This window comes from Littorina saxatilis, linkage group LG5, assembly GCF_037325665.1.
Source record: "Littorina saxatilis isolate snail1 linkage group LG5, US_GU_Lsax_2.0, whole genome shotgun sequence".
Lineage (NCBI taxonomy): Eukaryota > Metazoa > Mollusca > Gastropoda > Littorinimorpha > Littorinidae > Littorina > Littorina saxatilis.
The window spans coordinates 46,335,720-46,354,426 of NC_090249.1; the positions used below are offsets into that span (position 1 = coordinate 46,335,720).

Here is an 18,707-nt window from a genome sequence, read left to right on the forward strand (position 1 = left end):
ACCACTAGGCCAACCGCGCCGGTCTAATTAAAGGTGAATGCAAGCAGACAGGTAGAGGGCTGTTACATGGGACAGTAAAGCTGAATGCAACCCTCTCTACATAGGGTTATCCTGTGTCTCCCATTGGTAGCTGAGAAACACCCAGGGCAGCACGCCCTCGCTCTCTGCAATCATTAAACCAGTCTTCTATTACCTCAACTAAAATCTACCTATCATGACAGGCTACATGCAATGTCGGGACACTTGGTTTGTGCAAAGAATGTTCTTTCATCACATGTAGCACTAAAACACAGTATGAGAAAAAAGATTTTCTTTCCAGAGAAGGATCGAAAACATATCAAGATAATTTTCTTTCTTTCTTTCTTTATTTGGTGTTCAATGTTGTTTTCAACCACGAAGGGTTATATCGCGACGGGGAAAGGGGGAAGATGGGATAGAGCCACTTGTTAATTGTTTCTTGTTCACAAAAGCACTAATCAAAAATTTATTCCAGGGGCTTGCAACGTAGTACAATATATTACCTTACTGGGAGAATGCAAGTTTCCAGTACAAAGGACTAACATTTCTTACTAAAATCTTTGCAAAAATTGACTATATTCTATACAAGAAACACTTAACAAGGGTAAAAGGAGAAACAGAATCCGTTAGTCGCCTCTTACGACATGCTGGGGAGCATCAGGTAAATTCTTCCCCCTAACCCGCGGGGGGAAATTTTCTTTCATTTCTTTCATTTGTCTCATAATTATTTCTTTGCCTGTCGGCTATATGACGATGGGTTGCTGTTATTGTAAATGTCTTTTCTTGTACAAAAATAAATAAAAATGAAAGTTCCAATGACTTACCTTTCTTGTTTTTTGATTCTGGAATATTGGTAAACTATTTCTTTCCTATAGAGTTTTGAAAAAAAAAATTTTAAAATAAAAATCCGTCTAGAAATATCTTTTAATCAGAAAATTCTCAGCTCCTCAAGGCATTATTCTTCAAATGATTAAGAAGTAAAGAAATAACACCTTTTGCTTTCTGGATGATCTGTACAATGTCCATGCGCCCTAGCTGCTGAAGGTACAATGTCAAAAGGTCAACAGCCATGGAGGTGTTGCCGTTGGAAACGACCCAGTCGGTCAGCAAAGCGAGGGGCGGGTTGACATCCTCCATCAGGCGTTCAATGCGTGTTGCCTTGTAGCCTGTCAACATAAAATATATCATTTTCTAACAGTAAAGTTGACAGCCATAATAATATCATCAGTAAATCAATATACAGTGAAACCCGCCTTTTAACACTTTCGCGACGGGAGGTGAATAAATCAGTTGCAGCGCTGACACGCCCATGAACGGGAGGTGAATTTTTCAGTAACAGTCATACAAGGTACACGACTCGTGATTGCTTCCCGGTTTTTGAAGATAGCAATAAATTGAGTTGTTTCCCTTGATACACATGGTTTCCTCTTCCGCCCTGATCAAATTAGTGCAGATTTGCATGGTTTTTTCGAACAAAAAAAATGAATCGAAGGTGAGCCTTGTCACGGGAGGAGATTCTCCGGACGTTGGATCTTGAGGATCCTGAAGATCATGATTCCGACGTGTCGTTTTCGCCTCAAGAAAGTGATAATAGCAGTGATAGTGAAGAAGAAACAGTCTTGTTGTTGCTAGTACGAGTCGGCAAACTACACGGGGTGGTACTGCTAGACGCACATCTCGGAATCGTGTAGGTGCAAGGGGGCGTGGCAGCACTGATAACAATGGCTGGCTGGAGCCTCCTAATCCTTTTGGAAATGTTTATAGGTGTACAGTTGGTACTTTGTTGTGAAAATGTGACTTATATTCAATATGGATTACGTGGACATTATTTGGTGAGTGTCAAAGTTTTGTTTCATTTGAGTCAGGATGCTGTGAGTGAATGCGTGATTTGCTTGTTTTTCTCTTTGTAGTGTCTCCTTATTTCTGTGTACAATGTTAACAATATTTCAGCTAATTCATAGGTTTTACACCTTGTTTGGTTATAACATTATTTATAATACTTTCTGTTAAAAAATAACTTTTAAAAAAGCAGTGGAAAAGAAAACACAAAAAAAACGTTAAAAAACACAAATTATCCCCCTTTCTTACCCCTCTATGCTAAAACAAATCGCGTGACAAACTTATAAATAGCCCGACTGAACTGGGCATCCATTTTTTAATTACAGCAGTCCCTCTCATGAACGGACACCCTTGGGCCATAGCAAAACTGTCCGTACATTGCAGGTGTCCGGTCACGGGAGGGGTGACCACACCACCCCCTCCCCCATACACTCACACAGAGACACACAAACAACAGGATTGAGTCTATGCTAATCACTTCTTGTGGCTACTAAGCAATAACAATAAACTCCTAATACTTCTTTACACGTTCTGTAAAAAGAATTTGTATGAAAAGTGTTGAAAAGAAGAGATAAAATAAATCCTCAAGGCAGTGAACACACTCACCATGCACTGACATACGAAAGCAGCCACACAAACACAGCACAGAGGAGCGTGTGCAGATGCTTTGCAAGAATAAGCTTGAAAACCAGTTTGAATAAATAGCAGCAGATAGAGCTGCATGTCATAATCAAGTAATTTATTTGTTTCTTGTCTGGCTTTATTGACTGCATGCCGATCATGTGGCATGGCAGTGACTTTTCACTCTTCAGTCGGAAATACACTGTACATAACACAGCTCCCACTCTCCCTCACTAATGCCTACCCCAAGCCGTGACAACTGATGCTTGGAAATTGTGTGGAAGAGTACACCTCTCTATTTCTCTCCAATGCTCTTCCTGCTGACATGCGGTGACACCGGACACCCCACAGAGTTTAGCCAGCTAACCCTCCACCCCCCCCTTTCTCTCTCTCACTCCCTCCAGCCATGTACTGTTGGGGGCTGTGGCCAGAGAGGCCAGCTGCACTGTTCACTCAGAGCAAAACCAGTTGACTGTGTCGTAACTTTTGACAAAGCAAGACAACTGAAGGGTTCATAGATTAGGCAACCGACTCACTGGTCAAGGCTGAGGGGAAACAAGAGTATCTTGTCAATGAACGAGGTTACTACACACAGACACACGATGGGTACACGTGCACTCAAGTTATCAGTGACTGTCATCACACCATTGCGGCTGTGATCTTTGTACCAAGAGCCGGACTGCTCCGTTATCGATTTTGTTGTGGTGAAAATTTGACGATGGTCTGTCCGTACAATGGAGGTATGACCTGCTGTTGGGACCAAAAATGAGTGTCCGCGTCCACGTTTTGCAGGTGTCCGTTTAAGGGGGGGCAAATAAAGAAGGAAAACACTCCGTGCCGAGCAAATGTGTCCGTACATGTCAGGTGTCCGCTCACGCCGGGGGCCGTACATTGCAGGGACTGCTGTAGTACACAAACTTTGGTGGTGATTGGACTTAATTCAAGCTTGCTAGACAGATTTCTTTACAGTTACTGTTTTTTGGGAAGTTTCTTGGTGGCAAGCTTGGGCAGGCAGGACGTTAACGCTGTGGCAATGCTAGTCACAATAGTGTTAAGACCTCCAAAATCTGAAAAAGAAGGAGTCTTAAAAAGGGGGAGGTCTTAAATTGGGGGGTGGGGGGTGGGGGTGTCCTAAAAGAGGGGTTCCATTGTACAGGTAGAATCAAGATCACATGCACAGATTAGTCCTCGTCGTCACACACCGAACTGCCCGTGCGAAACAGGCCCACAGACCCCGGAGCACATCCTGCAGACCTGCCCGCTCCACCAGGAAGCCAGAACAGATCACTGGCCCCAAGGTGCCACACTGCAGGAGCAACTCTGGGGCACCAAAGACTCCCTGATCCTGACCACCAGCTTTATTCAAGCTACAAAACTTGAAGTCTGACCTGAGGCCAAAAATCCTGGAACGCCGAAGAAGAAGAAGTTCTCGTCGTGTCTCAAACAGTAGCACCCCGTTCATATTAAATGTTCTACACTCAATGTCTCACTTCAATACAAATGTTAAGGCAGAACAGCCAGCAGCCCAGGGGAGATAATTATCTAACAACAATTGTTTGTTCATGCACAAGACATACTAGATAATCCCAAATATAAAAGGTAGCTGCTACTTATTTATTGTAAGAAAAGTTTAAGTTGGCTGCACGGAGACACATGGGGGACACAACAATGAATACAATGCAACCCCCCCCCTCCCCCCACCCCCATTTAAGACACTGCTTTTTCTAATTTTCTGTTCATTACCTCTGTACATTTATCTCTAAATTTGTCCCCGTTTTTCAACAGATCCACGCACAAATTAAATCACATCCCAGCGTTTTGAGTTTTGCCAACAAAACAAACTTACCCAGAAGCTGAGCGAGTGCGGTCCAGTCCTGGTTGACGTCGCCGCTGTTGAGGAGTTTGGCCGCCCCCTTCATCCAGGCCGGCAGGTCCTCCACGTGTTTCTCGATGTTGCCGTACGTCTCCGTCAGCTTGGTGCTGGTCAGGATCGGCGACTGGAAGCCTGCGTACAGCAATACATTGATTTAGTTTTACAGATGGAAAACACATGCAGACTCGCACTGACTGACACATGCAGTCCCAGGTAGAGGCATAGACCCACACATATACATACATGCACTACCAAATACACACACACACACACACACGCACACACACACACACACTGACATGCCCACACACACACAATGCCCCCCCCCACACACACACGCAGACATGCCCCCACACACACACATACATGCACTCCCAAATACACACACACAGACATGCCCACACATGCACAGACATGCCCACACACACATAAACACACATGCCCTCACTCACACACACTCACACACGTGCCCTCACTCGAACACACACACAAACACACACAAACACACACAAACAAACACACACACACACACACACACAAACACACACAAACACACACAAACAAACACACACACACACACACACACACACAGACACACCTGTATAAATTTATACCTGGTTAGAGCTGGTGGCGCTTGACCTTTGATTCCGTAATTAAACAGATATTTCACATATCGTGACACAACAAGTGATGTGTATTACCTGTTTCAAGTGGTTTGGGAAACCAGTTCTGGAAACGCTCGGTCTTCACGCGGCGATGATCACAGCACACCACCTGCAGTCATATAAATTCACCCACACATCACCTCCCAAGCAAGGAACAAAACAAAACTTTAGTATTCTATTTCATTGAAAAGTAAGTCATAAACTCGTGAGGATAATCTCTAATTTTATTTTCGTCTTCTCCAGTCCAGCAGTACATTACTCACAGAGACATAATAAGCATACAAAGAATGGCAATAAATATAAAAATTCTGGACCAGATAAAAAACATACTTATATAATCCTTTTACCGCTGGCATGGTCTCGGAGGAACACTGACTGTCTCGACCTGTGTAAAATGTCATATTTTGATCAAAAATACAAATAACATTTAACGACTGAGTCGTACCTTGTTAGCAAGACATTCGTCAAGGTTCAAGAAATGCAGACACCCGTCCTTGTCACAGGCCTCTGCCTTATGCTCCTCACACACACGCTCACAGGTGCACGCCACGCAGATTTGATACCCGATTCGCTTCATCCACAGGTGGCGCAGGTCTGCCAGTGTAGACTCTAAAAAGTTCCTCACCTGTTCAAAAATAAAAAAATAAAACAATCAACACAAATAATTCACAAAGCTGCCAAACAAGCTGATGAATATTGTGTATCCCTAATCGGGAGGTCATGAGTTTGAATCCCGGTCGCTGCCGCCTGGTGGGTTAAGAATGGAGATTTTTCTGATCTCCCAGGTCAAGTTATGTGCAGACCTGTTAGTGACCTAACCCCCTTCGTGTGTATGCGCAAGCACAAGACCAAGTGCGCACGGAAAAGATCCTGTAATCCATGTCAGAGTTCGGTGGGTTATAGAAACACGAAAATACCCAGCATGCCTCCCCCGAAATCGGTGTATGCTGCCTGAATGGCGGGGTAAAAACGGTCATACACGTAAAAATCCACTCGTGCTAAAACCATGAGTGAACGTGGGAGTCTAAGCCCACGAACAAAGAAGAAGAAGAAGAAGAAGTGTATTCCTAATCATCCTCACATTAAAAGTGGTAGCTCTCGATAGGCTTTGAACATTTGTCCAGAGTACAAACTGTGAATACATTGGTTGAAAGGTCAGTGTATATATACAGTGGTAATCAGCTACAGGCATCCAAGAATATAACAACGAAGAAAGCAGACTAACTGGAGCAGGTGGGAGGATGTACACACAAACCAAGACCAGCTTCCATCATGGGAGATCAGCAAGGGTGTTACTGGATGGATGTGCAAGTGGCGTGCTCTCACCCACATGTTGCCTGGTCTACATAAGTGACATCCCAAACGGCATACCCTGCTGCGTTTCCAGCAGACTGACTAACAGCACAACAGGCTTTGCCTTTGAACAGACCTAACAACTACCACCGTACCAAAAAAATTACTCAAATGTAGAAATCTTGTTTTGCATAAATCTTGGGTTTAGTGAAACAGTTATCAAAAGCATCTGGCTGGACAGTGTTTTTTAAGAGTATGTACTGTTATGTTATTCTGAGACCCGGTAAGGTTGAATACACACACACATTTCGACCCCCCCATCTCCACCCCCCCCCCCCCCCCCCCCCCCCCCCCCCGCATCACCCCCCAAAAAGATGAAATAGAGAAGGGAAATCTTACTAAGGCGCAGGCCTCGGGTTTGGGTTTTCCTTTCCGTTTTGATGACGTCGCCTCCTGGGTTCCCACGTTCAGAGCCACAACCTGCACGTTACGCATGCAGTCACCATCAGCACTGCATCTCTTCCCACACATTCTCACACAAATAAAATCTCAGACAATTATCAAATAGTGTGATCATTATTACAGTGGAACCCCCCTTTTAAGACCTCAAAAATAACGAGAAAATCAGGTCTTAAAAAGGAGGGAGTCTTAAAGTGGGGGTACTGGTAAATTAAGACTTATGAACTAAAGTGTAAAAAGACAAGGTCTTAGAAGGGGGAAAGTCTTAAAGGTGGTCGCCTACATTTTTGCTTTTTTTTCAATAATCTTATGGTTAGATTTCGCTAAAAAGTTATGTCAGATGATGAATGAACCATGGGGAAAAAAGTTATAGAAAAAAAAATATATGTAAAAAAGATTTTATTTTTGGGTAGCGTGACTCACGCTTCCAATATTTTGTTTTCTGTTTGCTGAGAACATGTGCTTTGCCTAAAAATACTGACCAATCAAATTCATGTCACTATGCTTATAGCCACGCCCAAACAAGTGCAGCAACAGTTTGACACTGGAGCGCTGTCCACGCTTTTTTTTAAACGCACGAAATGCACGGGATTTGAGGAGTTTTGCGCTTGGCATTTTCCAAATAAGGATATCCTACTATGAGTACTACGCTGGAATACTACAATGAATTTTCAAACGGCTACACTGGCTTCGTCTTTCCTGATCGAAAGGGGGTGTATTGTTGATATTTGTAGATAATAGACTCTGCATTTTAATGATCAAATGGCGATTTCGGTATCAAAATGTAGACAAGGACCTTTAAAATGGGGGGTGTTAAAAGGGGGGTTCCACTGTAACTGTTTGACAATCTAGGTCAGTAGCTATGCAAGTAGCCGGGGTGGAATTCAGGATTGAATACTGTCACAATCTGGTATGCAGGAGACAGGTTTGGAGACTTTAGTCCCTTATAAATTACTCTAGACTATTGAGGACAAAAGTTTCGAACCTTGACTCCTGCACACCAGTCCTGGACTGTTAATTTAGTTCAGTTGACCGAATTTAGTTTAGCTGGCATGCTTTGGACATTTCTGTCTCCTGTCACTGTTCTAGTTTATCACATGTATTGCTGCTGAAACTTAATTCCTCATCAAATTTACAGAACTTATTATCTGTTCCATACAAAATACAATTTTTCTCAAAGAAAACTGAAACAGGCTTTTCATTGCACATTTGTTTCACTTTTCATTAATTAAAATGGTTATTGAAATGTTTAATTTTTGACAAAACATTTCTCATTTCTCATTTCATTTCTCATTACTTTATTGTCCCATCGCTGGGAAATTCGGGTCGCTTCCTCCCAGTGGAAAGCTAGCAGCAACGGAGTCGCACTACCCAGGTGTCTGCGTGTTTAGGTGTATTCAGCCACCTGCACTTATGGCAGAATGACCAAGGTCTTTTACGTGCCATTGTGATGACACGGGGGTGGGACATGGCTTCCGTCTCTGGGTCTGCACATAAAGTTGACCCGTGTCCGTCCCGGCCCGAATTCGAACCTGCGACCTTTCGATCACAAGTCCAGTGCTCTACCAACTGAGCTACCGGGCAAAAACTAAAAGTTTCAATAACTAACCTTTCTTGTTTTTTTGATTCTCGATTTTGGAAAGATAGCAGACTATCTGTTTTGGGATTTTATAATTGTAGATATATACAAAAAAGTCATCCTCATGAAAATGTTTTCCAAAAAGATCAAAATAAAGATCAAATCAACCCTTTACTAACAGTAAAATCTGACCTTGATGCGATGTTGCCGTGGAGACATGTGTATGACAAGGTCATGATCAGTGTCAAGGTAAAACCTGGCGACCTGGCGATGCAAGCACTGGTCTCGACCGCCACGCTCTTGGGACCAGCGCAACGTACGATTCAATATCCGGAAGAACAGCCCGTCTGGAAAACAGATGATATAACACAAAGGTAATTGCACACCACATACAAGGTTGAAAAGTGCAGTATGAAACACAATATAATTAACATAGGAATATACATCAGGAATAACTCTCTATTTCCACTCTTTAACACGCTTGTCTATCTTTAATGCTATATACAATAATTTGGTAATGAACGATATTAATTTTCAAACTTGTTAATCGTGGACAAAGAGCACTAAAGAACTTCTCAGGCAGAAAAATCAAGAAAGAAAGAAAACAACAAAGCAAATAGGAACTTGCCTCAAAAGATTTTCAGATAATTTCAATCATTACAGTAATATGAATCAACCTGTGCTCTGACTTGACTACCTGGCCATGCATTGTGAATAATAGACAAACTCTGGAATAACTCTGTCTGGTTTGTATGGGTGGTGATAGAGAGAATATACTCTTGCTTTATGTGAGGCAAGCTTTCCTCATGTACTCCTTGTCCCTGTGTTTCAGACACACCCCTTGCTAGTGACTGGCCTACAATGTCACGAGAGAAAGTTTGCCTCAATGAAAGCAAGAGTATTCACTCTTTCATAACCCATACAAACCGAACAGAGTTATTGCTGAACATTGTCTATTCTGTCACAAACACTCTACACAGTGATGACGCTATTATTTTTTCAAACTGGTACACAAACTTTTATGATGAAAACTATCCAGAAAAAAGGTAGGCTGGTCATTGGAACCAGTAAGAGTCCAACTCAGAGTACTGGTTTTGTTGTTTTACCAGAAAAAAACACAGTAGTTCCAAAAATCAACCGGTAGGTTATACCGGCAGCCAATTATTTTCTGGTATTTTCTCATTTCAACTGGTAAAATACGGTAATTACCAGTTAACGCCAATACTGTCTACACAGAGAAATTCTCACCTGGCAAGAAGCCAAAGAAGTCCAGATAGAAGACACAGTCCTCTGCCGTCTGGATGTAAATGCTGTTGAGTTTTGGGCAGGAGGGCAGACGCATGGGAACAACATACTTCTGCGCATCATCGCTGCTTCCCTGGAATTAAGGGGAAAAAGAATGGTTACTCCTGGAGTTACAATATTAATTTTATAAATCAACAGCAGTGAAAGTAAACCTTTTTTGTGAAAAAAAGGCATTAACACATACACCAAAGATACTAATGAATAATAGAAACACACAGACATGCAGGCAAACACACAAACACACAAACACACACACACGCACCAACACAGACACTAAAACAAACACACACACACACAAAAAGACACAGGCATGGAGGCATGCACGCATGGACGCATGCATGCGCGTGGGGCACACACACACACACTAAATATATTACAAAGATCAAACATTAAACAAAGATGTTTCTCCTGACTTATGACCATGCCTAATAAAGACAACACACTGCACAGTGACATAATGTGGTGTACGCAGTGACCTTGGGGTGGGGGGGAGGGAGAGGAGAGGGAGACCGGAAGGTAAGGGATGAGGGAAAGAAACAGAGAGAGAGACAAACAGAGAGAAATAATGATGACGACAATGACGATGACGATGATAATTATGATGACGACGTTAAAAGACATCATGAAGGAGATTTACCTGTGCAGCAGAGACGGCCAGAGGGCAGAGGAGATCCAGTTTTTCCATCAGCCCCAGCAGCACAGGTTTGTGGGGTAGGGCGTGCGGCCAGAGAAATCCCAACAGTGATACGTCCAACACGCCGTGTTGCTCTAGCAAGTCCCACTTGTCTTTGTGCAGCTCCCACTGGAGAAAGAAAAGTGACGCTGTAAACTCTAAGAGAAAATCCTCCCAGTACAGACCCCACCCCCACCCCTTTAAGACCCCCTCCTTTAAGACTTCCCCCTCCTCCGAAAGCGGCGTATGGCTGCCTTAATGGCGGGGTAAAAACGGTCATACACGTAAAATTCCACTCGTGCAAAAACACGAGTGTACATGGGAGTTTCAGCCCACGAACCCAGAAGAAGAAGAAGAAGAAAAGACTTCCCCCTTTTTAAGACCTCTGTAAATTTAGCTCCATTAATTTTGAACACCCCCTCCGGGCGGGGATGTAGCTCAGTCGGTAGCGCGCTGGCATTGGATCCAGTTGGCCGCTGTCAGCGTGAGTTCGTCCCCACGTTCGGCGAGAGATTTATTTCTCAGAGTCAACTTTGTGTGCAGACTCTCCTCGGTGTCCGCAAACACCCCCCGTGTGTACACGCAAGCACAAGGCCAAGTGCGCACGGAAAAGATCCTGTAATCCATGTCAGAGTTCGGTGGGTTATAGAAACACGAAAATACCCAGCATGCTTCCTCCGAAAACGGCGTATGGCTGCCTAAATGGCGGGGTAAAAAACGGTCATACACGTAAAATTGCACTCGTGCAAAAAACACGTGTACGTGGGAGTTTCAGCCCACGAACGCAAAAGAAGAAGAAGAAAAACACCCCCTCCCTTTTAAGACCTGATTTTTTCAGATACCTGTGAACCGCAAAACCAATTGTTGAACTGTACCTGCAGTTTCTGCCGCCTGGTGCCCATGACTACATGACGGAAGTTCACTGCATTTCTGAATTTACCTCCTTTGTAAGATTCCCTCTGTTTCAACCCTTTCAGCCTGCAGCAGTGATTCTTCCACAAACAATCCATCAAACTCAAAATCAGCTGAAATTCTCGCGCATATTGCAAAGAGAACTAAGGAAGGGAAGTGCTGCATCTGTACAGTCCCCTTGTTCATTAATATTCATGCTTATAAAGCGAAACTAGGTGCGGTTTGATTGGAGTGCTGATGCCAGCATATTCTACGGGGGAAGGCGTTGGTGGCAGTTTGCGTGCGCCCATAGATTCTACCGGCACAGGGCGGAATGAGTTCATTAAGACTTGATTTACTCAAGTATCTGGGATGTTAAGCTATACCTGTTCTTGCGGCCGGGTTCCGGTGACAACATGACGGAAGTTGTGTGCCAGCCACTGAGGACTGAGCACCACGGTGTTGCCTAGCACTGCGTCGTGTGTTGCTACTCCGTCAGCGCTCGCCCCGTAGTGAATCAGCAGCCCAAGGTCGTGGTAGAAGGTCAGCATGGTGCGTAGTTCTTCCGTCGACTCCACTCCGTGGTTCCTGGCCATCTCGCTCACCTGTGTAATGTCACAATTTGCAATGAGATACTGTGCTTCCCACAAACAATCAGTGAAGAGAAGAGCAGACCTGCCAACCCTTGTAAGCCTCACGTGTAGCAATTTAGAATTGTTTTAAAGTATCAGCGTAGCAAATGGTGTTTAAGTGTAGCATTTTCTACAGGGGCCCGGTAGCTCAGTTGGTAGAGCACTGGACTTGTGATCGGAAGGTCGCAGGATCGAATTCGGGCCGGGACGGACACAGGTCAATTGTGTGTGCAGACCCAGAGACGGAAGCCATGTCCCACCCCCGTGTCATCACAATGGCACGTAAAAGACCTTGGTCATTCTGCCATAAGTGCAGGTGGCTGAATACACCTAAACACGCAGACACCTGGGTAGCGCAACTCCGTTGCTGCTAGCTTTCCACTGGGAGGAAGCGACCCGAATTTCCCAGCGATGGGACAATAAAGTAATGAAAATGAAAATGAAAATGAAAATGAACAATGATACCAGTCAATAGGGCGCAGGGGAGAGAAAAAAAAAGTTGTGCTTAATAGTCCCGAAAGTACGGTACTAGCCATCTTGAGATCCCTGAAGAGGTCACCTGTGCGTACCTGACTGAGTGTAGCACAGTGGGTACCACTGTCGGCCTGCTGGGTTAGTTGCTGTTCGAAGCGAAGCCAGCGCACTGGCATCTGCTCCCCCATGTAGGGCTGCTGCCGCGCCACGCTCTCTATCTCCCCCTTCAGCCTGCTGATCTGAAGCACACAAATAAAACAATCATAACATCTCCCGTGGAACCCCCTTTTTAAGACCTATAAGATCTGAGAAAATCAGGTCTTAAAAGGGGGTGAGTCTTAAAATGGAGGTAAATTTACACAGGTTATGAACCAAAAATCTGAAAAATCAAGGTCTTAAAAACAAAGTGAAGTCTTAAATTGGGGGGTCTTAAAAGGGAGGTTCCACAATACCAAAAGTAATACAGTGGAACCCCTTTATAAGACCTCTCAATTGAGAGTCGGAGTGGTATAGTGGTTAGAGTGCTTGCCTCTCACTCTGACGGGCAGGGATCAACCCCCTACAGGGAGTGAATACAGATACTTCATTTTCCGAGCGCTCTCCGGTCCACCTAGCTGAAAATGGGTACCTGACACTATTTAGGGCCCGTAAAAAAAAAGGCAGCGAGGGTGAGGAGATGGGCGCTGCCCTCACAAAGCTGGCCCAAGAGAAGTTGACAAAAATATCTCACCTCTTCATCTCCTTCCAGGCTGTTATCCACAGCAAAGAAAGGTGTGACTAGATGATGGGTGTATGGCTTGCCTGTCAGAAAGTCCAGCAGTTCACTGAATTTATCCTCCACCTGCACACAGAGACACACAGGTAAGACATAGGTGAGATGGAACATTTCAAACAAATTCAACAACATCCCTTCAATCTGAGAATTTGGTTTGAGTGTTGTTCCTAGACACAGAGGACATTGGGTCAGTTGGACCTGGATTTAAAATGTCATGTACCCCCCTCCAGAATATTTTTTCAAACGACATCCCATGTGTCTAAACTATCAGACATTTGACCAGCCGTGGGTCAACAATGCGTCAAATAAAAAAAAAGTATGCGTAATGGACGGAAGACAGAGGCCTGGGAAGAACATTGATGTTCTAATGTACTGCTCAAGCACTAATTTACATACATGTATTACACACTCCATTACCCATTCTCTCGGATAAGTACCAATTAATCCGCCCCCCCCCCCCCCAGCTCCACTCCAGTTCACCCAGGATTACCTACTATCCCTCCAATCCCCCCTTTTGCACACCCCAAACCAGTGCGTACCACACTCCCTCACCCGGTCTCTAGGATGAATAGTCCCGTCCACCACCCTCCCCCAATCCCCTCGCCCGTTCTCTAGGATGAACAGTCCCGTCCACCACCCTCCCCCAATCCCCTCGCCCGTTCTCTAGGATGAACAGTCCCGTCCACCACCCTCCCCCACTCCCCTCACCCGTTCTCTAGGATGAACAGTCCCGTCCACCACCCTCCCCCAATCCCCTCACCCGTTCTCTAGGATGAACAGTCCCGTCCACCACAGTCCCGTCCACCACCCTCCCCCAATCCCCTCACCCGTTCTCTAGGATGAACAGTCCCGTCCACCACCCTCCCCCAATCCCCTCGCCCGTTCTCTAGGATGAAAAGTCCCGTCCACCACCCTCCCCCAATCCCCTCACCCGTTCTCTAGGATGAATAGTCCCGTCCACCACCCTCCCCCACTCCCCTCACCCGTTCTCTAGGATGAACAGTCCCGTCCACCCCCCTCCCCAAATCCCCTCACCCGTTCTCTAGGATGAATAGTCCCGTCCACCACCCTCCCCCAATCCCCTCACCCGTTCTCTAGGATGAATAGTCCCATCCACCACCCTCCCCCAATCCCCTCACCCGTTCTCTAGGATGAACAGTCCCGTCCGTCCACCACCCTCCCCCAATCCCCTCACCCGTTCTCTAGGATGAACCGTCCCGTCCACCCCCCTCCCCCAATCCCCTCACCCGTTCTCAAGGATGAATAGTCCCGTCCACCACCCTCCCCCAATCCCCTCACCCATTCTCTAGGATGGATAGTCCACCCCCCCTCCACTTGATAACATGTATTTCGATTAAGAAATCAAATAATTTAAGTCTAAACCGACCATATAAGCCCTACAATATTGTCCGCCACATTACTCGTTTGTTTCTAAGAGCACATTTACAAGTTTATCTTGTTGTGCTCCCTTAATTACAACTTTCAATTACGGCTTTGTATTTATGCAACTGAATAAAAAAACTGTTTAAACCATATAAGCCCTTGCGACTGGGCCTTTGTGCAAACTGTTAAAGGAATCTCTAGAGTGAATAGTCCCCCCTCCCCCCCCCTCCATCCCCTCCCCCCACTTGATTACATGTATTTTGATTAAGAAATCAAAAACTTTAAGTCTAAACCGACCATTTCCGCCCTTGTGGCGGGATCTTCATGCAGACAGTTGCGGTGCGTGCCCACCACGAAGATAGGGGGCGAGAGCGTCGTGCTGTCCACGCTGTCTCGCGTGTTCTCCGCTGCGTGAGAGTGGATGGAGCGCATCCAGAAGTCCATGTACTCCAGCGTCGTCATTTTCTCGTCTTCCTTTACCTGGAGGAAAAAAGTATGGTACGATCACTAGCCATACAAAATAAATCTATAAGAAATTGGATCCCATATCATAAAAGATTCCTATATGTCAGAATCGTGTGGGGATTTTAAATGCAAATGAGGTAAAGTCTTATAAACAAGAAGAGCAAACGCTCGATCGAGTCACTTTCGCAGTTCTGAATATTATATGAGGCATCAGATGGACAGGAAGAAATTGCTATTCACAACACAATGAGTCACGTTCACATAAAATTTGAGCCCGGTCACTTTTATAGTTTCCGAGAAAAGCCCAACGTTAAGTTGTGTGTTGCCGAACAGAAAAGGCTAGTTATCTCCCTTGTTTTTCTGATAACGTTCGTAAAAGGCTACAGATGTAAATACTTTGATGTAAAGAATAATCCTACAAAGTTTCAATCACATCCGATGAACTTTGTCAAAGATATAAAATGTCTAATTTTTCCTTTGACGCTGACCTGTGACCTTGAAAAAGGTCAAAGGTCAACGAAACCATCGTTAAAGTGTAGAGGTCATTGGAGGTCACGACTAAACAAAATATGAGCCCGATCGCTTTGATAGTTTCCGAGAAAAGTCCAACGTTAAGGTGGTGTCTACGGACGGCCGGCCGGCCGGCCGGCCGGACAGACTAACACTGACCGATTACATAGTCACTTTTTCTCAAGTGACTCAAAAATTATGTGGGGCACATGTTATGCTTTCATCATGAGACACATTTGGTCACATATGATCAAGGTCAAGGTCACTTTGACCCTTATGAAATGTGACCAAAATAAGGTAGTGAACCACTGAAAGTGACCATATCTCATGGTAGAAAGAGCCCGATCGCTTTGATAGTTTCCGAGAAAAGTCCAACGTTAAGGTGGTGTCTACGGACGGCCGGCCGGACGGCCGGCCGGACAGACTAACACTGACCGATTACATAGAGTCACTTTTTCTCAAGTGACTCAAAAATACTACACCGCTTCCCTTTCTTTGTGAAAATATAAAATTTTTCAGGTGTCAAGTGCGTTTCAGCCATATCAATGTACAAACAAGATAAGTAAATGCTCATATGACTCACTTTTTGTTCTTAACCTCTGTAAATTTACCCCCGTTTTAAGACTACCCCCTTTTTAAAACCTGATTTTCTTGAATTTTAGGCAATCTTTAAAGGGGGGTTGCACTGTTCTTTCTTTATTTGGTGTTTAACGTCGTTTTCAACCATGAAGGTTATATCGCGACGGGGAAAGGGGGAGATGTGATAGAGCCACTTGTCAATTGTTTCTTGTTCACAAAAGCACTAATCAAAATTTGCTCCAGGGGCTTGCAACGTAGTACAATATATTACCTTTCTGGGAGAATGCAAGTTTCCAGTACAAAGGACTTAACATTTCTTACATACTGCTCGACTAAAATCTTTACAAAAATTGACTATATTCTATACAAGAAACACTTAACAAGGGTAAAAGGAGAAACAGAATCCGTTAGTTGCCTCTTACGACATGCTGGGGAGCATCGGGTAAATTCTTCCCCCTAACCCGCGGGGGGTGGGGGTTGCACTGTACATATTTGTTAAGGTCTTAAAAGGGGGGTTCCACTGTACATACCTTGCTGCTGTCGGAGAAGACAGGTGTGAAATCATCACACAGGTTGAACACAATGACGTACACAGCTCGACTGGTCAAGAACACCTGAAAAATAATAATAATAATAATGACAGATTATACATTGCGAACCACAGGAATCTATGCTTTACATATTACCTATGAATAAAAACATACCATTTCAACATCAAATACATATACATTCTAGCTTCTTCTTCTTCGGCGTTCCAGGATTTTGGCCTCAGGTTAGACTTCAAGTTTTGTAACTTGAATAAAGCTGGTGGTCCGGATCAGGGAGTCTTTGGTGCCCCAGAGTTGCTCCTGCAGTGTGGCACCTTGGGGCCAGTGATCTGTTCTGGCTTCCTGGTGGAGCAGGCAGGTCTGCAGGATGTGCTCCGGAGTCTGTGGGCCTGTTTCGCACGGGCAGTTCGGTGTGTGATACATTCTAGCAAAATAACATAACAATAAACTTACAACAACACATTAGCATGGGTGCTACTGGCCAAAAAGAAAAAAAACCTGAAAGTTGGACGCGAAGCGGGCAACCCGCAGACGCGAAGCGCCAAGCCCTCTGGGGGGGTCCGGGGGCATGCCAACCCCCCCCCCCCCCTGAAATTTTTTAAAAAGAAGATGCAAATCTATGTTATCTGGTGCATTCTGGAAGATATTTTGAGTAATAATAAGAGCTATGGAGTACAACATTTATTTGATTTTGCAGATTCATAAACTCAAACACATTGTAATTTAATATAACATAGCATCCCACCTTATCAATGTTGCCATCTGACAACATTATTTATGAGGCAGTACTTGACATTGACACTCCAACATCACCCCTGAGGTTGGATAGGGAAATGATGGTCAGAGCAACAGAACATCATTTAGAAAATCTCTTGTTTTCAGGTTAAGACTTTATGTAGAAAACATAACTGGGTTTCACTGTCCACCAGAGAGGAACCACACAAGATAGGGACAGCATTTGCCACATGTCTCTTGTTTTCAGGTTAAGACTTTATGTAGAAAACATAACTGGGTTTCACTGTCCACCAGAGAGGAACCACACAAGATAGGGACAGCATTTGCCACATGTCTCTTGTTTTCAGGTTAAGACTTTATGTAGAAAACATAACTGGGTTTCACTGTCCACCAGAGAGGAACCACACAAGATAGGGACAGCATTTGCCACATGTCTCTTCGGTCTTATAGTGTGTACACAGGCAAGAAGAAACAACATCAGAGGAGAGAAACTCCACAAACCAAACTGGGATAGCACTGAACACATGCCTTGTGTAGTTTAACACAGATGAGCCAAGGTGAGATAAAAAGAAAATATAAGTAGGCATCACTGTCATCCATACACAAAATATGTTATCAATGTCATGTGTGTCAACCTGGGGCCTTAGTCTACATGCAAGTCTTGTACTGGTGACAAGAAAAATATAACTGAAAAAATGGCGGCTTTAGCAATGCCGAGATTCTCTCCTCCCGCCAAAAGAGCTTCAAAACTCGGATCGAAATCTCTAGTCAAAATTCAACCAAGCAAAACGAACCGCAATTTTTTTTCTCTGATTTTTTTTTTTTTTTTGCAACAAAATTGAAGACCCGGAATTTCCGGTTGTGGACATTTTCAAAAACCGGATTCCGGCATTCCGATACATAAACACCCACTCTGGGATAACAGATAACAATGTTCAAAACCACTGCACACACACACACACACACACACACAAAGTGCCAGGATACGAAACAGATACCACCATAGAACAAAGAATAAAATAATCGTTACAGCCCTCTTAAACTAAACCTTCAAGAAAAGTTTCTTACTTGGTGCGTAGTGTAGTAAACAGCCTGACCAGCAAAATCCCAAATGTTCAACACAGCCGTCTTGGCTTTGTCGTGAGAAGGACTCATATCCGAGGCGGAATTGGTCAGGCTGTGGTTTTGCTGCATGGCGGCAAGCATCTCTTGCACGAGCGTCACCACTCGCTCCGGAACTTCTGGAGATATCTCCGGCATGGAGTCTCGCAGGTCTTCCTGAATGCTGGTGCGGGAAGTGTTGCGTGGGGCGACTTTATTGCGGGGAGGGGTCGTGGTGCTTTTTCTGCTGTCTACACTGCATTGCTGCAAGTGAAAAATGTCAGTGTGT

The 18,707-nt window shown here is 44.5% G+C and overlaps 1 protein-coding gene across 1 annotated transcript in view; it reads right to left on the bottom strand.

Annotated features, from left to right (window-relative positions):
* LOC138967259 (uncharacterized) overlaps positions 1-18,707 on the bottom strand; it is a 46,625-nt gene that overhangs the window by 7,786 nt on the left and 20,132 nt on the right. Inside the window, exons 6-19 of the mRNA XM_070339781.1 lie at positions 18,386-18,682; positions 16,565-16,648; positions 14,778-14,960; positions 13,053-13,163; positions 12,418-12,561; positions 11,603-11,821; positions 10,290-10,454; positions 9,596-9,725; positions 8,540-8,694; positions 6,709-6,789; positions 5,462-5,641; positions 5,053-5,125; positions 4,325-4,483; positions 1,011-1,184 (exon numbers count right to left, since the gene is read on the bottom strand). Of these exons, the coding sequence (XP_070195882.1) occupies positions 1,011-1,184; positions 4,325-4,483; positions 5,053-5,125; positions 5,462-5,641; positions 6,709-6,789; positions 8,540-8,694; positions 9,596-9,725; positions 10,290-10,454; positions 11,603-11,821; positions 12,418-12,561; positions 13,053-13,163; positions 14,778-14,960; positions 16,565-16,648; positions 18,386-18,682 (2,155 nt within the window). The remainder of the gene's footprint in view (positions 1-1,010; positions 1,185-4,324; positions 4,484-5,052; positions 5,126-5,461; positions 5,642-6,708; positions 6,790-8,539; positions 8,695-9,595; positions 9,726-10,289; positions 10,455-11,602; positions 11,822-12,417; positions 12,562-13,052; positions 13,164-14,777; positions 14,961-16,564; positions 16,649-18,385; positions 18,683-18,707) is intronic.